Source organism: Monodelphis domestica, chromosome 6 (genome assembly GCF_027887165.1).
Source record: "Monodelphis domestica isolate mMonDom1 chromosome 6, mMonDom1.pri, whole genome shotgun sequence".
NCBI classification, from domain to species: Eukaryota; Metazoa; Chordata; class Mammalia; order Didelphimorphia; family Didelphidae; genus Monodelphis; species Monodelphis domestica.
Genome location: NC_077232.1, coordinates 100893740 through 100918890, shown reverse-complemented (window position 1 = coordinate 100918890; position 25151 = coordinate 100893740). Strand labels below are relative to the sequence as shown.

At 36.0% G+C, this 25151-nt stretch overlaps 1 protein-coding gene across 1 annotated transcript in view; it reads right to left on the bottom strand.

The window, feature by feature from the left end:
• Positions 1-2074: 2074 nt before the first annotated feature.
• Positions 2075-25151, bottom strand: part of NCAPG (non-SMC condensin I complex subunit G) — an 87596-nt gene continuing 64519 nt past the window's right edge. Inside the window, exons 12-21 of the mRNA XM_056802450.1 lie at positions 23328-23438; positions 21504-21623; positions 17420-17662; positions 13883-14064; positions 12276-12450; positions 8493-8654; positions 7882-8023; positions 5337-5426; positions 3878-3950; positions 2075-2550 (exon numbers count right to left, since the gene is read on the bottom strand). Of these exons, the coding sequence (XP_056658428.1) occupies positions 2427-2550; positions 3878-3950; positions 5337-5426; positions 7882-8023; positions 8493-8654; positions 12276-12450; positions 13883-14064; positions 17420-17662; positions 21504-21623; positions 23328-23438 (1422 nt within the window). The 3' untranslated portion in view covers positions 2075-2426. The remainder of the gene's footprint in view (positions 2551-3877; positions 3951-5336; positions 5427-7881; positions 8024-8492; positions 8655-12275; positions 12451-13882; positions 14065-17419; positions 17663-21503; positions 21624-23327; positions 23439-25151) is intronic.

The following is a 25151-nucleotide window of genomic DNA, read 5'->3' as shown; positions in this document are numbered from 1 at the left end:
TTTAATTACAAACAGTAGGAAGAAAGGTTAGGTTGGGCCAAAGGCCCAAGGCCTTGGATAGCCAAGGCAAAGAAAAGAGATCAGTCCCTATCACTCACGTGACCAAAATGAAGAAACAGTCTGAGGGCCTTCACTCCAAGCACCAGGCTCCAATCACCACACTCTCCTCCACACAGGAAGTCCCCAGAACTCCTCAGCTGTCCTCTACCTCACTTCCTGTGTCTCAACTGTGCCAATGGTGTCTCTAGCTTCACCCAGGACCGCCCAGAGAGCTGTCCCCTTTGCACATGTCTGTTGAAGGCCATATTCTCAAATAATTAAATTAAATCTTGAGCTTTGCTGCAGCCCTTCCTAAATCCTGTTACCCTGAGTAGGGTGGAGATTGTAGTTTCCAAGACCTGATTCTGTCATTCCAAGTATCTCTATTGTTATTGATCAGGAAATAGCCAAATCCCATCCTCTAAAGAATGGTTTGAACAGGGTTGAGTAGTTTTGAAATTCACAGTAATTAATACAATTTCATTGCTTTCTCTTTTGCTTGTGATACTGGTTTTCTCCCCATGTTGGCATCTCAGAAGGCAGCAGTTCTGAAGAAAGGCAGAGCACTACACCTGGCAGCCTACATTGGAAGGCAGCCTGTGACCCTTCCCAGCCCAACTCTAAATCCACGCACCCATAGTTATAGTCAATATTACAACATGCAGATCTTATTTCACCATCTTCTACGTGCAGGAAAATATTGAAGCAACAATTATCACCTAAGAGATAACTAAAAACTAAAAACAGTTTTATAACAAAATATAAAACAATATAAACAATTATAACCCAAAGGAATAACTAAAGACACTCCCAATTTCACAGGCTTATTTTCTCAGACCATAGTTCAATAACTTCATGCTGCTAATGATCAAAAGAGAAGGAAATGGAGAAAACTGGTTCTGAGGGGCTACTGCCCTTATTCTTGAGTGGTCGTGCCTTCCTATTTTCTAAGATTTCATAATTTACAAATTTACAAAAATTCTTCCTCTCATTTAGTGGGCACAGTGTTATTTTTGCTCTAAAACAGAGTTTCTATCCACTTCTTAAAGGCAAGGTGTGAATCTTAAAAACTACTCAGACTGTACTTCAGAAGACTTGATTTAGCTATTTCCTTATTGTAACAATGGAGATACTTGGTCTAACACGAAAGTGGTAAACTCCTGATTGAATAAAGGTGCTTATTAATTCATACCTTATAGTGAAGCTAGAACTTTAAGCTAAGTCTATTTTTAGATCTAATACAAAAGGGTGTTAAGTACCTATAAAGGTTAAATTAATCACAAAAAGGTCAAGTAATTCACAAAAGGTAAGCTTAACAAAGAAGTGTGAAGTATCTCAGAAGATATAATCTAACCAGAAAAGGTGAGAACTAGAGTGGTGAGAACTAAGAATGGGCAGTCCTGGAAAAAAGCTTCTACTGTGATTGGTAGACGTGAAAATTTAGGGGAGGTGACATAAGAGAAAATTCTCTTTAAAAGGAGGCTAAAAGTCAGTTCAGGAAAATTCTGAACTCAGTTCAGGAGACTGAGTTCAGTGGAGGACTGGAGCTTCCTTGGAGACGGTCTCATGATGAGTGATAAGACTGACTCCCTTTCCTTTATACTTGGGAAGGCCACTTTGGCCAAGGCCTTTAACCACTGCCTGGCTCAGCCTGAGCCAGAGCAGTTTAAATTAATTCTCTCTCTCTCTCTTTTCCTTAATTCCTTCTCTCTATATTCATTAAAATCTCCATAATTCCCAGCTGACTTGGGTATTTTATTATTTGGGAATCATCCCTGGCGACCAATTATTTAGATTTAAGTCACAAAGCTAAAATTATCCTTGCAAAGGAGACTATCAGGCTGATTGATAGAAGTTAAATGACTCATAATCCTACCTCAAGACAAAAACTGTACATGGTGCACATTTCTTTCCATGGTATACAGTTATCCTTTTTTTCTGGTTTGAAGTTTGAGTCAATTATTGAGAAAATAAGTTACGCCGACAATAGAAAATGAAATTACTTGAATTTTATAAATGAGAAAACTGTCAGTAATTAACTTGGACAATAGCAGTTAGATTTTTTTATTTAAAACTTTTGACAGACATAATTAACAGAACAATGTCTAGGAAGAAAGCAGTATCTAGAAAAAGGAAGGAGTTAAGGCAAAAAAATGGATATAGGACTATGAAAGAAGTTGGTATAGAACGTACTAAAGAATTAAAATAATGAACATTTGTTTATAGGCTAGAAATGAAAGTAATATTTTTTATTAATACAAGTATAAAACCAATTAAATCATTTTTCTGCCCCAAAATGTAGAAGCCATTAAAGTAGGGGAAAAAAGTGAAAAATTAAAAGAATACTGATACTATTTTTAAAATTCAACTTTACTAGGTCTCATTGCTTAGTTGTCTTCTTCACCAAGAAGAGGTATGAGATTGAGTTTTGTCTTTTCCAAAGCTGCTGTTTTAGCTCGTCTGGGGAGTCTCATTTTCATCTCTGTAACTGGTTCTGGTACTTCCTGGTCACTAAAAAATATTAAATTCAGCAATATAATTATAAAATATAAAACATTTCATTCATATTTACAATTTCTCTACTGCTTACTGTTACAAAGCAATGCTTGATCTCTATGCTTGATCTCAATTAAATGCAATTAACTTAGCCAGATGACTGACTAAAGCCTCTAGAATACTAGTAAGATAATACCCATGCTACCTCTAATTTCTCATTACCTAACAGATCACTATACGGAAAAACAAATTCAGATGGGTTGTTGCAAATAGCTAAATGCCGCTTTTATGTCAATAGGGAAATGGATATCACTTTACTTCCAAAAGTCTCAAACCAATATTAGTTTTAACATTTGTAAAGAAATAAAGTTGCTAACAATTATTCAAAAGATCAATTCACATTCTTCTGGAAGGAGTATTAGAAGTGCTAGTTAACGGTTATCTCCTATATTGTACAATATTCTAATTCTCAGGTCCTGAAAAAGGCCCTCTTTCATTTGAACTTAGCCAACACTCACAGGAAAATGATTTTCAGAAAGCACAAACAGATGTCAGCAGGACTGACCATTCCTACTATAATCTGTAGCTGAAATGATGAGCTAGTCTTTTTACAAGGACTCAGTCTCTTTTTCAGTTATTCTGCCTTTTTCTTCATCTGGAAAATTAACAGAGTTGTAGTACATACTTCACAGAATAATTTGAGACTCAAATGAGATAATGTATACAAAACTATCTGCAATCCTTAAAGAGCTACATAAGTGAGAATTAGACATAATATAAAGACAATCTCAAACTCAGGAAAAGTGAGTTTGTAGTTTCTATTGACTATTGAATTTTGGAATATATAGCTAGATCAAGGTAGGTGTTAAAAATATCAAACCAGAGAACAAGAGTTCAGCATAGAACCTGATATAAAATGCTGTTACCTCAAGGTCAAGAGCCTCAGAAGTTACCTTGAAGATAGATGGGGGAAGAAGAGGTATACAGAGTTCACTGAACTTGAACACAGGAGGTTTAATAATATTTTTACAGCACTTTGAAGTTTGTAAAGCAATTTGCAAATATCTCATTTGTGCCTCACAACATTTTTCCATGGTCATTCAATGGAGACAGCAAATGTTGGCAGTAGGACTTGAACCAGGTTTTCTGGACTCCAAGCGCAGTGCTCTGCTACCTATACCATGCTCCCTCTCATCTCTGCTGGGTACTGGCAGTTATTTCTAATTAGTCTACTAAGTGAAATCTGTCATATGTAGAGTCAAGGAAGAATTACGTTTGGTCCAAAGCTATTAGCAGCAGAACAGAAAGATAGCCCAAGAGAAGAAGTCTGTCCCATAAATACCTTTCGGAATTAGTCTCAACATTTTGATGTCTTCTGTTCACAGACCTTGAAGTGGCTGTGCCTTTTCTCCGTCCTGGAAGAAGAGTCAATGGTAGTTGACTTTCCCAGTATGATGCACTCTTCAGACCCAAAATTTCAAGCTCAATTTGATGCCCCTCCCTCCTGCCAAACTGGGCTTTCTCCCTTTGAGTCCATTTTGCTTTCCTGACTCCTGCTGTTTTGTTTGTTCATACTGTTCTCTATACCCAGAGTATCCTTCCTCCTCTATTAAATTCCTACCAATTCCTGTAAAATTCAACCCAAATGGGGCCTCCTCCATAAAGCTTTCCTGGATCCCTCTGGTCCCAGTAACAACCTTCCCCTGCTCAGATCTTACATAGTACTTTACCTGGCACCTCTAGAACACATCAAATAATATCTGTATTATGTTTATGCCTTATTCCCACCCCACTAAAAAACTTGTGATAGTGAGATGCTGTCCTAGATAATACATAAACCTTGCATCTCTGCAAGCATCTGACACAATGCCCTACACAGCGAAAGAGCTTAATGTCTGAGAAAGAGAGAAGAACTGAAAGCCTGGGGATCCTCAAGTATAACCACCCTTCCAATCCTCAAGAGTCTATTACTGTTGGTAGGCAAGGATGAGACATCTATCAGATTATATACCTAAACATGGATCAATAGTGATTGGAAGGAATGAGAGGTATTCAGAATTCCCCCTGGCAGTAAGGTGCAAATCCATATACCTGTAAAAGTATCTGTTTTGTTTTGTTTCTTAAATTTTCAATTCTAAATTCTCTCTCTTTGCAGCCCCAACCCAACTCATCGAGAAGGCAAACAATAGGTACCCATCATACTTGTGAAGCCACGCAAACCTCAGTAAAAGGAATAGTATTTAAGCTGCCACTATAGGAAAACATGGGACAGGATTGAATTCACAATTCTTTAAAGCTTTTGAGGGTTCTTATGGCACAAGCTCACCAGCATGTAAGCAGTCATATTGTGCATGACAGAAAGAAAGTTATTTCAATGCACAAACACAGAACCCCACTTCATTGCTAACTATAGATTAAAGTTGTTTTTTAAATCATAATCAAGAATTCCACTCGCTGGCATCTCTCAAAAATTAGGAAATATCCATGAAATTTTTGACAATGTATAATTTTTTTACTCATTCCTAGAAAGGAGCAAAGGATAAAATAAATGGTATTTTTACCTTATATGATTTTAGGAGTAAGAAAAACTGATACTGACTACTAGAGTGATAAAAAAAAATGGAGTTATCTCAGAGATGTTTTATAATTATTATTCCTAACCAGAAAGTAAATTTTGAAATTTTGCAACATTTCAAAATAAATATAAAATTAAATGACATTATATTTATTATATAGCTTATAACTGAAAACAACTGTTTTATTTTGAAGCATACAGTGAGAAGAATTAATCTGAACAATACCTTTATTAGTTTTGGATACAGTGGTTTTAAGTGTCCCAACAGCTTTATTTTTGGTTATAAAAGGAGTCTGAAACATTTCTTTATTCTTTTCTGTTAAAAGAAATACAAAAGATAAATCAAATTTTTTTCTAAAATACTTATTCTTCTAAAATACTTGGCCTTATTTTAAAAATCATCCTGCTAAACTAAAAATGATACAAAAACCAAAATTTATACTAAAAAGTTTATCAAAAAGGATTTTTTATTCCTTCAATTTTATCATTCTAGACCTTGTCTGAAACATCTAAAAATTGATAGAATATCCACTATCTTATAAAAATGCATTCTGTGTTGTCTGATAGTATTTCATAAAAAATCAGAGTGCCACATAGCATGCTAAATGCTATAGAATACAAAGGGGGAAAAAATGAAACAGTCTCTGCCCTCAAGGAATTTACATTTAATTGTGCAAACCATATATGTATATAGCACATAAAAATAAATAGAATGTAATGGGGGGAGGGGTAGGCAATAGCATCTGGGAGTGGGAGGAGGTGGTATAGAGAAAGACAGGAAAAGGCCATATGCAAAAGATGATTCTTGGACACTGAAAATAACCAGGGATCCTATGAGGTAGAGGTGAGGATGGAGTATATTCTAAGCATAAGATAAGTAGGGAAAAGGTATGGAGATGGAAAATTAGCAAGAAATGATCTTGGGCTAGAGCTGTGTTGGCAAACCTATGGCACCTGTGCCACTGTATGCCACTCCCCTCCCCCCTCTCCATACACCTGAGGACATTTCTCACATGCCCAGCCCCTCTTTCCAGCAGCCAATGGGAGTGCTTCCTTCCTCCCCTGTCTGGGGTAAGAGATGGAGGGGTGGTGGGTGGTGTAGTTTGGGCACTTGGTATCTAAAATGTTCAGCATCATTGGTCATTGGAACCATTAGAAGTGAAAGCTAGAAATGGTAACTGGAATCCAGGTTGTATATGCTCCTAAAGGCAAAACAGCATTTGTATTTGATCAGATAATATAAACAATGGAAATTCCTGAGCAGTTACAGGGATAAACCTGCTCTGGCAACTATGGGGGCCATGGGCTGGAGGTAGAGAAGCTGCTGTATTAATCTAAGCAAGGTCTCAGTCTCCCAGAGTTAAGAGTTGTGTGAATCAACAGGAGAAGGTGAGAAATAGCACAGCCTGACAGGACTTGGCAATTGCCGGGGAGGGGGGGGGGGGTGCCTCAGGATGTTGCTAGGTGGGAAACACACATGAACAGAACTAACTGTGGAGAGTGATGTCATAGATTGCCTTGTCTAAGCTGTAGGGAAAGGAATCCCTGACAGAACATGTCCAGCCTCTACTTGAAGACCTGCAAAGGGGGAACCTCTTGTCTGGGCAGACCATCCTGCTTTTGCACAGTTCTAATTGTTAGGAAGCTTTTCTTGAAATCAAATCTAAATTGGCTTCTTTACAATTTCCAACCAATGCTCTCACAGCTCTGACTTCCGGGGCAAAAAATAAGACTAGTCCCAGCTCCATGTGATGGCCCTTCACATACTTGAAGACAATTTTCACACTCACTCTGAGCCTTTTCTTCAAGCTAACACCACTGGTTCTTTCAAATGATCCCACATGATGATTTTTACCATCCTGGTCGCCCTTAGAGCTCTGGCTACGCTCTGGCCTTGCCACATTTTTCTGAAACCGTAGCATCCCAAACTGAACTGGGTCTTTGAGTGAGTTGTGACAAAGATAAAGGGATCTGGCTCTTTGTACCACCAGGGGTCATCCCCAGAAGTCTCCCTCTAGTGTCTCTAGCTAGTGCAGAAAGGTATGAAGCAAAGAAAGCTTGAAGAATCAACAATCTCTATTTTCCAAGCATGAAAAAGGGTCAAAATAAAATCTTCATAAAATATCCCTTTTTCCTCCAAGGAGAAAACTAATTAATATGGCAGTGAATTTTAAAGTAAAGAAAATGCACTGAAAACTTAGAATCAAAACTTAAAAACATTAAAGAGGTAGCACAAGAGAAACAAGAATGCTCCCCTCAGGGGCCCAGGTTTCTTGTTTCTGCTCAGAACAGCTAATGGCACCTCCATATATACACACAGGAACCATAGGTAAACCATTATTATCCTACCTGGGTCACAGTATCTTCTTTCATAAAATGAGGGAGCTGTACCAGGTCACCTTAAAAGTTCTTTCTAGTTCTATGATTTTGGGACCTTCTTTTTTTTTGACCCTTACCTTCCATATTAGAATCAAAACTGTATTGGTTCCAAGGCAGAGGAGTGGTAAGGGCTAGGCAATGGGAGTTAGGTGACTTGCCCAGAGTCACACAGCTAGGAAGTGTCTGAGGCCAGATTTGAATGCAGGACCTCCCATATCTAGGCCTGGCTCTCAGTCCACTGAGCCAGACAGCTGCCTCCATTTTGTGACATTCTTTAAAACACCATTTATATCAGCAGATTAGAATAATATTTCTGTTTCCTTCTAAAGCCACATCTTAGAGGACAAAAGAATTTATGCAAAAATTATTATTTTATGTTAATATATTATTACCTTCCTCGTTCTGATTAATGGCCCTGGTAGCAGTATTGGGGTCCTTTGCTCCTGCAAACTGGTCAGCATGTTCATGACTTCCTTTGTTCAGCTGAATCTTGATTTTCTCTAAGGCCCTCAAACATGTTCTATCTTTTACTTCCTGTAATTGAGAAGATAATTAATACGATTTATCTGAAATGTTTTAAACATTCTTCAAAAAGAGCATTAGATTGACATCAACTTATGTGATCATATTCCAAAATATTAAATTTAACCAAATTCCTTAGCAAAGAAATAACTTGCTTCTAAAAAGCAAAATTTATAGAGTCAGTGGGGACAGCTGGGTGGCTCAAGGGTTTGAAAGCCAGGCCTAGAAACAGGAGATCCTAGGTTCAAATCTGGCCTCAGACACTTCCTAGCTGTGTGACCCCGGGCAAGTCATTTAACCCCCATTGCCTAGCCCTTACTGCTCTTCTGCCTTAGCACCAATACATAGTATTGATTCTAAGATGGAAGGTTAAAAAAAAGGGGGGGTGGGGAGCTAGCAACACATAAAGATTCCATAAGATAAACATTTAATTCCCATATGTATATTAACATAGTTACAAGGGACATTTTAACTTACATACCTCAAGAATCTCATCCAATAGAACGGTAAGTTCCTTTGTAGAACTGTCACTGAGTTCTAAAGAATTCAAAGCTTTTACGTAAATGCGAATTTCTGGTGCACACGGACTTATTAAGATTTCATTGCAAATTTTTATGGACAAATTATCATGAATTGTTGAAGCCTAGAAAAGCAAAAGAAAAGTATCTGTGAAAAATCAGGTTCAATTTATGATTAGCTTAACTGAGCAGATATCCAAAGGTCTAATCCAAATCTTCAACTATCTGCTGAACATTTACTCTTGTATGTTTTCTTTAAATTCAGTGTGTTCAAAAGCACTCATCTACTTTACCAAGAGATTCCCTCTCCTGATCTACCTTGTCAAAAGCCATCTAGTTCTATCATCCACAGATTTTGAGTCATGTTTTACTCTTCTTTGCTCAAACCCATATCCATTCCTTCACTGATTATTCCTCGGTTTTCTTCTGGACTCTTTTAATAGCTGCCTGATTCCAGTTGAATTTAATGAAAACATTTCTCACAATTAGAGCTATCTAAAACTGGAAGGAAATAGGTTTTCTACTTGTAAAGGGGCAAAATATAGGTTTTATAGAATAACCTTTCACGTCTTTTGAATTCTGAGAATCTAGATCATTATTATTTCTCCACATAAATTTAGTACCCAATGACACCTGGCACAATGACTTACACACAGCAGGCACTCAATAAATATTTGATTATTTAATTGAATTATGTGAATTCTTTATTTCACTACAACCACTTGACATTTCACATCTGACTTCCTATGTTTCATGATACTATAAAACGAACTGACTGAAATTTGTCCAACTTTGGAGCCTGTAAATTGAATTTATGATTTGGAATGGCAGAGTGAAGAGATTACTGGACTTAAAGTCAAAAAGTCCTAGATTCAAGTCTCAGCTCTTATACTTGTTGGCTCTGTGACCTGGGGGAAGTCATTTCTACAACATATGCCTCAGTTTTCTCATCTGAAAATGGTGAAAAATGTTCATACTCCCTAGATTACAGGGTTGTTTGTGCAAGTGCTTGGTAAACCATAGAGTCTACAGAAATAGCAATTCTAAAGCTCAAGCAGAACATCCATCAGTGAATTTTCAAAGGGCCTAGACTGTGATACTAGTTACATATTCACAAAGGGCAATATCTCTGACCTTCTTTACATTTTTTTTTTTTAATTTTAATATTATTTTATTTGGTCATTTTCATACATTATTCACTGGAAACAAAGATCGTTTTCTTTTCCTCCCCTCCCCCCCCCCCCCCCCCCCGCCTTTCCCTCTCCCATAGCCGACGCATGATTCCACTGGTTATCACATGTGCTCTTGACTCGAACCCATTTCCCTGTTGTTGGAGTTTGCATTATAGTGTTCATTTAGAGTCTCTCCTCAGTCTTATCTCCTCCAACCCTGTGGTCGAGCAGTTGCTTTTCAGCGGTGTTTTTACTCCCACAGTTTATCCTCTGCTTGTGGGTAGTATTTTTTTTTTTAGATCCCTGCAGATTGTTCAGGGAAATTGCATTGATACTTATGGAGAAGTCCATCACCTTCGATTGTACCACAATGTATCAGTCTCTGTGTATAATGTTTTCCTGGTTCTGCTCCTTTCGCTCTGCATCACTTCCTGGAGGTTGTTCCAGTTCACATGGAATTCCTCCACTTTATTATTCCTTTTAGCACAATAATATTCCATCACCAACATATACCACAATTTGTTTAGCCATTCCCCAATTGAGGGGCATCCCCTCATTTTCCAATTTTTGGCCACCACAAAGAGCGCAGCTATGAATATTTTTGTACAAGTCTTTTTGTCCATTATCTCTTTGGGGTACAAGCCCAGCAGTGCTATGGCTGGATCAAAGGGCAGACAGTCTTTTATCGCCCTTTGGGCATAGTTCCAAATTGCCCTCCAGAATGGTTGGATCAATTCACAACTCCACCAGCAATGAATTAATGTCCCCACTTTGCCACATCCCCTCCAGCATTCATTACTTTGCATAGCTGTCATGTTAGCCAATCTGCTAGGTGTGAGGTGATACCTCAGAGTTGTTTTGATTTGCATCTCTCTGATTATAAGAGATGTAGAGCACTTTTTCATGTGCTTATTAATAGTTTTGATTTCTTTGGCTGAGAATTGCCTGTTCATGTCCCTTGCCCATTTGTCAATTGGAGAATGGCTTGATTTTTTGTACAATTGATTTAGTTCTTTATAAATTTTAGTAATTAAACCCTTGTCAGAGGTTTTTATGAAGATTGTTTCCCAATTTGTTGCTACCCTTCTGATTTTGGTTACATTGGTTTTGTTTGTACAAAAACTTTTTAATTTGATGTAATCCAGATTATTTATTTTGCATTTTGTAATTCTTTCTAATTCTTGCTTGGTTTTGAAGTATTTCCCTTCCCAAAGGTCTGACATGTATACTATTCTGTGTTCGCCTAATTTTCTTATAGTTTCCTTCTTTATGTTCAAGTCATTCATCCATTTTGAATTTATCTTGGTGTAGGGTGTGAGGTGTTGATCTAAGCCTAATCTTTCCCACACTGTCCTCCAATTTTCCCAACAGTTTTTATGAAATAGTGGATTTTTGTCCCAAAAGCTGGGATCTTTGGGTTTGTCATATACTGTCTTGCTGAGGTTGCTTGCCCCCAGTCTATTCCACTGATCCTCCTTTCTGTCTCTTAGCCAGTACCAAATTGTTTTGATGACCGCTGCTTTATAATATAGTCTGAGATCTGGGACTGCAAGACCCCCTTCCTTTGTATTTTTTTTCATTAATTCCCTGGGTATCCTTGATCTTTTGTTTTTCCAAATGAACTTTGTTATGTTTTTTTCTAAATCAGTAAAAAAAATTTTTGGGAGTTCCATGGGTATGGCACTAAATAGATAGATGAGTTTGGGTAGGATGGTCATTTTTATTATATTGGCTCGTCCTACCCATGAGCAGTTAATGTTCTTCCAATTGTTCAAGTCTAGTTTTAGTTGTGTGGAAAGTGTTTTGTAGTTGTGTTCATATAGATCCTGTGTTTGTCTCGGGAGATAGATTCCTAAGTATTTTATTTTGTCTTGGGTAATTTTGAATGGGATTTCTCTTTCTAGTTCTTGCTGCTGAGCTGTGTTGGAATTATATAGAAATGCTGATGACTTATGTGGGTTTATTTTGTATCCTGCAACTTTGCTAAAGTTGTTGATTATTTCAATTAGCTTTTTGGTTGAATCTCTAGGATTCTTTAAGTAGACCATCATGTCATCTGCAAAGAGTGATAATTTGGTCTCCTCCTTGCCTATTTTGATGCCTTCAATTTCTTTTTCTTCTCTAATTGCTACTGCTAGTGTTTCTAATACAATGTCAAATAATAGAGGTGATAATGGGCATCCTTGTTTCACTCCTGATCTTAATGGGAATGGATTTAGTTTATCCCCATTGCAGATGATATTAGCTGATGGTTTTAGATATATACTGTTTATTATTTTTAGGAATGACCCTTCTATTCCTATGCTTTCTAGTGTTTTTAGTAGGAATGGGTGTTGTATTTTATCACCTTCTTTACATTTTTATCCCCTCAAAGGACTCAACATATCAAACAGAAGTGGCTGCTAGCAAACATCCGGACATAATTGCGCAGAGAGCTCATGTGCAGCCCAGGTCTCTTTCAATTCTATGGCTTGACCACAAGGGCTAATCCCCTGATTGTGTCATAACCAGAACACGCACACCTGATTAGTGGGTCACTTACTATTCTTCTACTCTCTAAGAGAACAGATTTACCTGGTAGTCCTGGGAGTTCCTAGCTTGAGGATTCAACCCACTTGGTCTTGTCAAGTCTACAAGTAGTTCAGCAACATTAGCGATATCTATTTCAGCTAAAGGAGAAGATGCAGGCGCATTGACCAGTGTTTTCAGAGTTGGGAAAAAAGCTTCTTCAAAGCACTCCTGATTAGTTCTGTTATAAAAAGTTACAGAGCTAAATTATTATAGTATTATGAAATAAAATATTATGACATCTAAGTTTTCTAAGAACAGAAGGAAACCAAATGAACTTGAACAGATATTACCCATAACGTTCATTCTAGTTATCAGAAAAGGCTGATATTTTCTAAACATCTTGGGTAGTCATTTTATCTGAGCCCTTCACACAACAAAAGTGGACAGCTAGTCAAAGTTGGCAGGGTATTATAAACCACAGAAAACAGAACAGTGTACTACAACCAAGAGAACAAAATTTGGAACCTCAAGTTGAATCCTAGCTCCACAATTCACTGAGGTTACTTGGGTATGCTCTTAACCTCTCTAGGCCTATTTTCTCATCTGTAAAATGGACATTTTGGATTAGATAATCACCAATGTCCTTTTTCAAATCTATTTCTGATTAATCATAAATCTTATATAAATTTGGACTGAATTTAACCTATCTTCTATGAAGAGAAAAAAATTAGATGAGAAATTACTCCTAAAAGTTTACAAAAATATTTTTCTAATAGACTTGTAGAAGGCATAAAAAAAGGAAAACTATGATCATATTTGTCATTAGTATAAATGGTAACCACTTACTCAAAATAAATCACTGAAGTATTTTGAAAATCCCTTCTCTCATATACAAGCCTTTTTTTTTGGGGGGGGGGGGGGGAAGGGAGGGGAAGCAAGGGGACCAGGTCTCCCTAGCCTGGACAAGCAGAAAGTTAAAAAGGTGCTAATGGGATCCATTCCCATCTGCCAATTTTTTGGTATCATCCTGTCTTTTACACATTTTGCACCTAGATCCCTCAATGCTTTCACAACCGTTGTTCCAAGAAAGAACTCTACTTCCTTGGTCCCATCTAGCTAATTTCTCCATATTTGTTCTCTCTAATACCATATAAAAAGCATCTTTGACCATGATGTTAGTATCCAAGTATGTTGTTTCCATAGTGGAAAAAAAAGGGTCCGATTTAATATTTTTTTATAAATATTTCTTTTTTTCTAGTTTTTCTTCCTTCCTTCCATTTTTAATAATTTTGGTCTTGCCAAGCTTTCTTTAAACAAGTTTTAGCAAAATGTTAAACAAGAAAAATTAGGGGAAAAGTAAAATTCTTATTGAGCTATTTTAAGACTGTTCTGACCCAAAACTTTTAATTTATTCCATTTAGCAATAATTTTTATTAAGAGCACATATTTAACATTATTGGGGAAATGAATGGGGCAGGGGAAGGATTTATTTCATAAAAATTGACTAAAACAGCCTCTACTGAAATATACTTATTCTATCAAGTTAGAAACAGTTAAGTACTTCTAATATCCTCCTGTTTCTCTCTTTTCCCTCATTTTGCCCACATTTCAATTGATGAATTAAGTCAACTTTAAAATTACATTTTAAGATACTAATTTGATTCAAATACCTGCTTGAATAAGCAAATATAGGGAAGAAAACACCTAAACAATGTCGCAGTTGAATATCCTCTTCTGTCACAGGATTGTACCACAACAAGACAAGACGAGAAAGAAGTCGGCTACTAACTAATCGTCCAGAGAACATCAACTTGACTAGTCCTTCTACAGCAGCTGTCCGGAGCTCAGAAACCTGAAATAAATAGATTTAAATAACAGTAAGAAAGGATATTTATATAATTATTTCTTATTTCTAAAACAGACAAGTAGTCATCTCTTCCATTGACTGTTAACATGTAAAGATAATGTTCAATACCCATTGACCTACAAAATTCTTTAAGAGAACATGCTATGGGAAAGGGGGTCATAAAAAGTGGGCACAAAAGATAAATTTTGTCTATTTCATAAGCTATCTTTGGATCATCTGTGTAAACTTGGAGTTCCAGAGTCAAAGTTCACCAAATATTTTACCAAGTATATCAATGTAAAGGATAGCATTATTCCCATTTTAAAAATAAAGAAATTGAGATTCAATTATAAAAGTGCTGGAATTTGGACTGTTCTAAGGTGATACTACTTCTTATGCTTTTTTACTATGGAGTGGGGACAGATGAAGAGTCAAGAAGGGCAAGCAAAATTACTTCCACCAGTCTGCTCATGTCAGTGAAGAAGACTGAAAAAAATCACTTCATTTCCACCAGAGAAGTGGGCAGCACAGTGACAAAGTTGGCCTTGCAGTAAGGAAGACCTGAGAGAGTTAAGACAAGTCTTAAGAAGGTCACTGCTGGCTGTATGACTTGTTTTCTCAGTACTTCAAGCAACTAAAACCTAAGAGTATAAGTTGTAGAGTAGCTGCTGCTCTACCCAGGTAAAAGGGGAATTTCTTCACCAAAGCTTCCTACATTAATAAATTGTAGTTCTGCTCCAAAAACTACTAAGCATATGATGATAGGTTAAAGAAAAAATGAAACTTACTGAATATAGTCGGAAGTCTAGGATTCATAGAACTTATCTAACTGCTGTGGATCTTGGTTTCCTTATTTATAGAAGAGTAAACAGTACTACACGATCTCTACAGTCCCTTCCAGCTCTAAATCTATCATCTTATGAATTTGTTTCTAAACTTTGCAACTCAAAGAGGTCCAAGTCTTATGGGAACTGAATTCATACATTAATATCTCTCCAAACTATACTTATACAAGCAATCTTCATTGGTGTATAAATTATGAAATATTGTTAGAATGACCAAAAAACCCACATTATCCTAAGGATTTTTCAGTTTTCTCTTTTAGAATATAGCTGGAGTATAGATCCTATAGTCCCTTGAGTTGGAACTGATCTTAAAAACTACCTAATATAACTAACTATTTTCCAGGATAGAACATCTTTAGATTTAATAAAGCTCTGTTTGTGCACTACAGAAGTTTTTCCTTTCAATGTCATGAAGCTGCTTTTTCACCAGAGGAGCTAGTTTCTTTTTTTCCCCCTTAATCATAGCAAGCAAGGAAGAGATAAAACTACCAAACTAAATATTCTTCTAGCAAGGTTTGACGGACAAGGGGTCTAGGCAGCATGTGGCATAGAGCAGAGGCTGGATTTAAGTAAAGAGGACAGTGGTCACTGACTATGGTACTTACTGTGTGGCCCTGGGCAGTTTCTCCAGGCCTTCCTTTCCTCATCTATAAAATGAGGAGGTTGGACTGGATGACCCGTGATCCCTTTAATCTCTAAGTCTGTGAGCCTATAAATGTCAATAAATGAGTCAACAAGCATTTATTAAGTGTTTGCTATGTGCCAGGTGCTGTGCTTACATGATGCGGGGATTCAAAGACAAAAATGAAGCAATCTCTAAGCCAAGGACCTTATATTCTTAGGAGAGTTATGTACTTACAAAAGAATAGTCTTTGTTCATAAAATGACAGATATCTTGACCTGAATGCCTCTAGAGAAGGGCTGCTGCCTCCCTCACCCTTCACTGACCCTCTTCCTCAGGGCTGGGAATACAGCCACAGATAGAACCCATGTAAAATGTGATGATAACATTCTAGGGGGGATGGATGACTCCAACAAGAGGGTTGCCAAGAACTTTACTATTCTGCTTCCAGAGCTGCTGACCAACTCCAGACCTTGCAGAAGATAAAAGTGGGAGGAAACTGGAATGTGGTCAAGTTCAGCCACTGCATTTTGCAGGGCGAAGTCAATGACTTATGCAGAATCTCAGATGGCAAATGCCAGGAGTAATGCTGGGATCCAGACCTTCAAAATCCATCTTTCCTAAACTGTGTTGCTTCCTTACACTATGCTTTGAGAAAGATCAAACAGTCTTCACTAATCAAATTTGCAGCTTTTATTACTTCCCTGAAAACAGGGTAGGAAAATTTAGCTAGTGTTAACCAAGCATTTAGGCTGAACGGTCTTCACTGGGCTGAAGTAATGAATGGTTTGAACACTGAGTGATGAGTACCTACCCCCAAAGATATGTAGGAAGCATAGTAAATATGTAGTATTTACATATATGTAGTAAATACAGTATTAAGTATTCAAAAGCTGTTTTTTTCTTCACTCCTGATCTAAATTTTTCCATCTTTAATTAGTATGTTAGCTACGGAAATTCTTTTGTGTATTTTATATATAATTACTTTGTATTCATGCCATTTTTGCCCAGTTAATAAGATCCTCAAGGTAAGTGTCTAACACAGTAACTCACATATAGTAAGTGCTAAATAAATGCCTCCTGAATGAATGACCACACAGTATAACTCTTTGATAGAGCTATTCATGAGTCAATCTAAACTCTCTTGAAATTCCTCTTGGGAGAAGGCAGGAATAAGAACAAAATGTTTCACCTCCTGTACTCCTTTTTTTAACAACCTTTACCTTCTATACCCAATACTGTGTATTGATTCCAAGGCAGAAAAGCGGTAAAGGCTAGGCAATGACTTGACCAGGGTCATATAGTGAAGAAGTATCTGAGGCCAGGTTTGAACCCAGAACCTCCCATCTCTAAGCCTGGTACTCAATCCCCTGAGCCACCTAACTGTCCCCATGCCTCCTGAACTTATCAATATTAAATCATTAATCTAAATAAATATCAGTTAACAAATATGTAAGACCTTTCTAAGTGCTTAACTTTGTACTGGATTCAAAGGAAATATAAGACTATCTGATATAATCACTGGCCCTCAAGAGCTTGCAATCTTTCTATAGGAGATGAGACCAATGCACGTGTGCACACATATTTATGAACAATAAGGTGATCAGAAGCATTTTCAAATTTAAATACCTAAGAACATGGAAAAAAAAATCTAGATGTGTCCCAAAATTGTAGGGTGACATGAAAAGCAAAAGGAAGTAAAATAAAGAAATCCCTAAGAAGTATTCATTCCTCTGAAAATAAGAAAACAAAAATATTACAAATAAACATCAATATTTGGTTTAAATGATAATCTTCAATGCAGATCAGAATAAGTATAATAGATGCTCAGAGTCCACATGTAAATGCAAATAAAACCTAGCAATCCATTCTAAGGCTGACAATTGTTCCTTACCTCACTGTCTAAAAAACTAGCCAGAAGTTTCAAGATGTTCTTAGCAGTGGCAGTCTCTTCCTCCACAGCCTTTATTTGTAACTCATGGTCAGGATCACCTCCATCTTCAGTTATCTCTGCTTCTCCACTGTTGAGGCCCTTGTCTTTTTTGGATTTAAATGGATCAGTCCCAAACAACAATAGCTGATCAAAAACTGCCTTGAGAGCACTTATTTTTATTGCGACATCATCAATTTGCAAAACCTAAGTCAAAGCAAGGAAAGAAGAGCATACTTCTGTCAAAGAAGACTGATGATTTTGAAATTCTCACTTCATCAAAAAAAGGCTATTAGGGTATTTCAAAAAAGAGATGCATCCTGAAAACTCAATTTAAGCAAAAATTGATTATGCAATTATGTGCAGCAGCATACTAAATGAGAGGATTTTTTTTTAAATCACATCTGCAGTTTTATCTTTGTGGAGAATTCAAGGTGAGTTGGGACTTGGTAGGAAGATTGGGTAGGTTAGAGCTAGGAGTAATGGAGCACACAAGAATACAAGTAATTATGATACAACATAGGATACAATCTGCTCTAGAAAAACTTGAAGGGAGAGAGAGGACTTCAAGTTGGGATAGTGAGAGTGCAGAGATAAGGAGGAGAATTTCACAGAGGAGGTAGCATCTAAAGTAAGCTTTGAAGAAACAGAAGGCTTCAAAAGGCCTTCTGTTCAATAATAAGTATAATATAATTATAAGTAGATATTCCAAGAAAAAGAAAAAGGCTGTACTAAAGAATGGAGCTAAGAAATAGTAGAATAGCAGGAAGAAGTTCACTTTGGCTAGACTACAGAGCACATGAAGAGAAGGAATGTGAACTAAGGCTGAAAAGGGTAAAGTAGAACCACAAAGTCTTAAATATGCCAAGCTAAGGAGTTTACACTAAGTAATATGTATTGAAAGCTTTTAAGCAGGGAATTAATGTGGTCAGCCCTAAGAATGAAAGATAATTTAACTATAAAATAATCATGGTGGCTGTATAAAAGATGGATTTAAGAAAGGAGACAAAGTAGTCAGGAGATTATAACAGGTAAGAGATGATGATCATATGAACCAGGGTGCTAGCAATTAGAGAAACAGGAACAAAAAATATTTTGGAGGTAGAGTCAATGGTACCTAGCAAATGTTTGGGTAGGGTACTGGAGGAGGAGGAAGAATGAAAAGTCATGATATCAAGAATTGGACCCTAAATGATTGATAGGATAGCAATGGGAATGATATGATTTTAGATGCTTGAAGGAAGGGTAAACTTAGGGGAAAATTCCCTTTCGAACATAGAGTTTGAAGAGCTGGCAGGAAATAGAGGTAGAGATATCTGGTATTCAGGTCAGAGTCAGAGAAGGGCTTCTGATGTCTTCTTAACTTGAGTGCTTCACCAATAGTCTCTACAACATCCTCAACAGCAGTTATCTACCTTGAAAGATTCAAGTGAAGGGAACCTACTATGTCTTAAGACAACCCATTCTGCTTCTCAATAGTTCTAATTATTGGAAAGTTGTCATTGTAACAAATCTAAATCAAATCAGCCTTTGTAACTTCTACCCACTACTTGAGGGCTAGGTCCTCTGAGGCCAAGCAGAAAGTCTAGTCCCTCTTCCCTATGACAGTCCTTTGAATATTTAAAGATAGCAAAAAGACTATAACCACCTATGTCTCTACTTCCAGGACAAACATCCCTAGTTTCTTCAGCTGTTGCCCCTCAAATAGTATGATCTTAGTTCCTTTCACCATCTTGGTCACAGTTCTCTAGATTCTCCTTAGAGAAACATCAAATTGGTTTCATCTTGTACCCAAAGGCAATGACAACAACAAAAACACAATTTCATGGAGCACCTATTTATCTCATCGTGCAATGCTCATAATGAGCATAAACAGAAACAACTAACAACATAATTGGATCTATGCATCAGTATCTGTGGCACCAGATGCAGAGACAGAAAATTCCTACATAGGATTTGATAAGACTTTCCAAACCAAGGCACTATGGTCACTAATACTTAAAAGTATTTTTTAAAAAGTAGTAAAGGAAAAACTGAAAGAGGTCAAGATTGTTTTGTGTTAGAAAATATTGTCTAAGGAAAAATAAATAAATAAAAGAAGCCATGGCTTTATAGGTCAGACATTCCTCTTTATTATGTGAATTTTCCCTGCAGACAGTGAGGTCTTTCATATAGTTCTATTTGCAGATGAGATTCTGCTGCCTGAATCAAGTTTCAGGAAATTGTAGATTTTTCTGAAAATGTTGTAATACCACAATCTCCAAAGAATCAAAATAGCAAATAACCTGAATGGCAATGAAAAAATGCAAGGTGACTTTAAGTAGGATACAAGATTATCACCACTAATTTCCATGCAAGAAGTAGCAAAAATATATCATAAATGTATAAGAAAAAGAGGTCAGTCTGTCACATATTGAAAGCCTGGGATATGAGACAAACACACCCAAGCACTTTACTACTACCCACAGAATATTAACAAATTTAGTGAAGTAGAACTAAAGTGTGTTGGGTAGAACCCCTATGAAAAATTTATAGAATTTATAAGGTCAGGAAATGCATAGGATGAGAAAATTTAGGAACTGACTCAATCTGTAACACTGCAGAAAATATCCATATCATTGAGAACAGAGATCCAGTGGATTACTGAAGTATTATAGTGTAAAGATAATTTTAGGGTTGTGACTTAAAATCTAGAGTTAATTGGTCACTGGGGAAAATCCCAAATAAAATACCCAAGTCAGTCTGGAAATTTATGGCAATTTAATTAATATAGAGGGAGGGAATTTAAAGAGAAGGAGGGAAGAGGATATAGGATTCTCCTGCCTGGCCTGTGCCAGGGAGAGTTTTAAAATCCCCACCTCTAGGTCTCTGAAGAAGATTAGAGGCTTCTAAGGGGATAAAGTTGGAAAAGTAAAGGAGGGAAACTCAGCCAGAAACTCACCACCAAACCAGACAATAGCTTGTAGCCACACTAAGATGCTGAAAGGTCAGCATGCTGCTATCAGCCAATTCTCCACTTCAAAGGTTGCCAGAGAGAAGAAGTGATCCAAATATATAGATCTTTTACTCTTGTGTCGCCTCCTCTAAATTTTCACATCTTACCAATCACATCAAAGGCTTTTTTCCAGGACTGCCCATACTTTTTAACCTTACTTAACATCTTTCTGTATTAAGATACTTGACATTTTTAGGATTAATTTAACCTTCATAGTTACTTAACACCTTTTTGTATTAAGATCTTAAAATAGACTTACTTAAAGTTCTAGCTTCACTATAAAGTAAGAGTTAAATACCTTCATTGTTCAATCAGGAGATTACAACTTTATCTTCCCCTAAAGTACTTCTAAGTAGGGTGGAGTCATTTAAAGTTCCCAAGACATTCCTGATTTTGTTAAACTAAGTATCTTCATTGTTACAATCAGGAAATAGCTAAATCCAACCTTCACAATAGATGACTATCAGGAAGACAAGAAGGGTAACAGAAAAATTAAAGATACCTTTTAAGAGCCACTGACTACTAAAACTATGAAAAAGCATTTATGAAATAATAAAAAATGAAATAGGAAAACATAACTCACTTTACATAAATCTGATTTGCCTAGATGTTTAAGAATATACATTCTTCTGTAACTTTTTGAAGGCAAGAAGTAGAAAAGATCAACTATATCCTAGTGCATATAATTCTGATAATGTAAATAACTCCAAATGCTAAGCATAGTACAACTTCAGTAAATTTATCCTCTTTAACTTTATCTTCTATTAGCGAGTAACTGTTCTAAAAGTGAACTAATAATCATCTAACAAGTGTGGATGTATATCTGTGAAATCAATTTTGGCTACCACAATCTGGGAAAGACACAGTGTGGATGGTTTTTAACCGTAAAAAGTATAGATGCCCAAAATTCCAATGATGGCCCTGCAACTATTGGGGGTGGTAGAGAGAAAATAATTCCACATGAATAGACATTGAACTAAAGAATATCTACTTAGTATGAGCATGACAGAAACACATTTTTATTCCAACAGAGGATAAATAAAATCTTGTTACCTGTAATAACAACGCAAAATGTTTACTGGCAAAATCTTGGTTCTGTAGACCACAACAACCTAAGCATAAAACAGCCATATTTCTCACTGCAGGATGAATACTTGTTATCCCAGGAAGAATCTAAAACAAAAAATTAGAAATTAAAACAACTAAGATGAATGTAATGAATCTTCAATGTATATAATACTCAGTTGAAAATGTATATAAGATTATAATTCCACATATAAACTCATTAACAGACTAAAACAATAATAAAACTGACCTAAATTAGGATAATACTTTACTGCTAAAATAATAATTTAATTTTAATAAAACTAAATACAAGGAATCTAAGATAAACTCAGAGAGGAGACTACTACAACAATAACAACCAAAAAGACCCACAAACTCATAAGATTAAAATTTGGGAATTAAAAAAAAAAACCTTTCCAAAGATTTTACAATGTTAAAGTAGTCCATAGACTATTTTTTTTAAACCCTTCCATCTTGGAGTCAATACTGTGTATTGGCTCCAAGGCAGAAGAGTGGTAAAGGCTAGGCAATGGGGGTTAAGTGACTTGCCCAGGGTCACACAGCTGGGAAGTGTCTAAGGCCAGATTTGAACCCAGGACCTCCCGTCTCTAGGCCTGGCTCTCAATCCACTGAGCCACCCAGCTGCCCCCTCCATAGACTATTAGTGGCATTTGACTTGAGAAAAAAAAAAACTCTTAAAATTCACATCTTCCCTACTATAAAAGTTCATCTTGCTATTCAAAATTATTAAAACTAAGTAAAATTAAACTATATTGGTAAGTATCAATTCCCATTAGAAGCTCTTGACCATAGACTAAAATTATAGTTGCCTATTCGTCAATATTGTATTGTAGAAATCAAGGGCAAATGGAGAACTTTTTGTCATGTCATTTTATGGACAGTTTTTTGATTACTGATTTTGATCAATCGAGCCTCAGACTTGGAAAAAAACAACAACAAAGGATGCTGTATTATCATCCAAATCATATATGTTTAAGAACTATATTTCTTCCATTCACTTCATATTTCCAACCAAATACTATTCTTTAATTTGAATTAAAACAAGTTGGAAGAATTTTTTCAAAAGCCTGGACAAGTTTAAGACCACACCTCAAATAAGTAATAGAAAAAAAAAATATTCTTGCAACCTTCCTGTCCTCCCATGTTGGTCCTAACTGTCCATATAATTGAGATCATCTTTAAAAGTATATGTGCTGCCCAAGTGAGCACAGATCATCTTTTAAAGGCAGGAGTTCTTAACCTGGAGTTCATTAACTTGTCTTTATTTTTTGTTTAAATATTTTGATAATTGTATTTTAATATAACAGGTTTCTTTACAATCCAATGTATTTCATTTTATGCACTATTATTCTGAACAGTCCATAGGCTTCAGATTGCCAAGGGGGTTCATGACACAAAGGTTAAGAACTCCTCTTTATAGGAATGATCACTCTATAATTAGGTACTGTGTTTATTTCAGTAACAAATCTTTGAATGGAACCCAAGTTTAAATCAGTTATCAAATCTATAATGTAATGAGTTCTACTGCATTGTCCTCCCTGATCTGTTTTTAATATCTTCAGCTCTTACTATGCATGGCTAAATATATTTTACATTCACTTCTAACTTAAAACATACTCCCTTTCCCCAAATACTCATTTTCATAGTGTAAATTTTACCAAGGACACATTTAATATGCAAAAAGAATTAATGTCTCTCATACTTGTTGATACTAAATGGCATATTATTGAAAAAGGGTAGAAGAAGAAGGGAGAATATTAAAAGAAAGTCTTAAAGCCCCTGCTAACTTACCAAAGAGTCAATAATAACATTCATGCTTGCACTTATGCCCGTAGAAATAGAGATCTGTTTCAGAAGTTCATAGCATAAAATTAGACATTTCTGTATTGTTTCAGGATCATTCTGAAATCAAATGAAGTTAAAATATTCAGAATAAGTGGAAGTATATTACATTAGGTGTATGAGGTTAGAAAAGAAGTCATCTATGTCTAGCTATTAAGAGTACACAGTGAAGTGGTAAATTCAATGCTGATAACCAATTAATTTGCAATGGGGCATTTAAAAAAAATCTATTTAGTGGCGACAGCATTTTGCCCTATTAATGACTAATGTAATACATCTTAAAAAGTAGTTGAACCAGGATAAAGCCAAGATGACAGAGTAAAAAAAGCACTCAGCTGAGTTCTTCCAATATTGCCCTGCAAACAACTTTTGAGCTACTCTTCTAGCTGAAGATAGAAAAAGGAAAGAAGGAAGAAAGGAAGTAAAGGTGGAAGGAAAGGGAAGAATGGAAGGGAGGAGTGAAAAGAAGGAAGGAAGGAAGAAACCTTAGAGAAAAAAACAAAAAACTATTAGCAACTTCAACAAAATTGCAGGATTTTTAAAAACTCACATATATCATAAACTACCAATAAAACTGAGCAGGAAGAGATCTGTTTAGAATAATGGCAGATAATTTAAAATACTTATGAATCTATTTGCCAAGAAAAACCCAGGAGCCTTATAAACACAATCACAAAAGTCTTCACAGAAATAAAGACATTTCTAAACAACTGGAGAAATCCAATTATTTTAATGAGCAATTATTATTGCTCAAGGATAAAGCTAGTCAATATGATAAAAATGACAATTTTACCTAAGTTAATTAACTTATTCAGTGCCATACCAATCAAATTACAGAAGAATTATTTCATAGAGCTAGAGGAAAAAAAGGAACAAAATTTATTTGTAAGAATAAAAGGTCAAGAACATCAAAGGAATCAATAAAAAAAATTAAGGAGGCAGTCTAGCAGTTATAGATTTCAAAATATTACAAAAGGCAATCACCAAAACATTCTGGTATTGACTAAGAAACAGGATGTTTGATCAATGGAATTGATTAAGTACACAAAACACAACAGTAAATAACCATGATAGTCAAGTGTTTGATAAATCCAAAGATCCAAGTTTTTCAAGTAAAACTCAATATCTGATAAAAATTTCTGGGCAAGAAGGAAAGCAGTTTGGGAGAAACCAGGCAAACCAACATCTTATACTATAAACTGGGCTAAAGTCAGACTAGGTGCATCCTTTTGATTACATGAAATTAAAAAGGGTTTGTACCGAAAAAACTAATACAGCCAAAATTAGAAGGAAAACGAAACAAGAAAAAAAAAGTAACCACAAGTTTTTCTGATAAAGGCCTCATCTCTCAGATATATAGGGAATTGAGTCAAATTTATAAAATAAGAGTCATTCCCCAGTTGATAAATGGTCAAAGGATATAAACAGGAAGTTTTCAGAAGAAATCAAAGCTATCAATAGTCATGAAAAAAATGCTCTAAATCATTACTAATTAGAGAAATGCAAATTAAAACAACTCTGAGATACCATCTTACATCTATCAGATTGGCTAACATGACAACAAATGAAAAGGAAAAATGCTCGAGGGCATGTGGAATAATTGGGACATTAATGCACTGTTGGTAGAGCTGGAAACTAGTCCAACCACTCTGGAGAATGATTTGGAACTATGCCCAAAGAGTTATAAAACTGTAACTCTTTATAACTCAGCAATATCACTAGGAGGTCTGTATTGCAAAGAGATCAAAGGAAAGGAGAAAAGGCCAATTTATA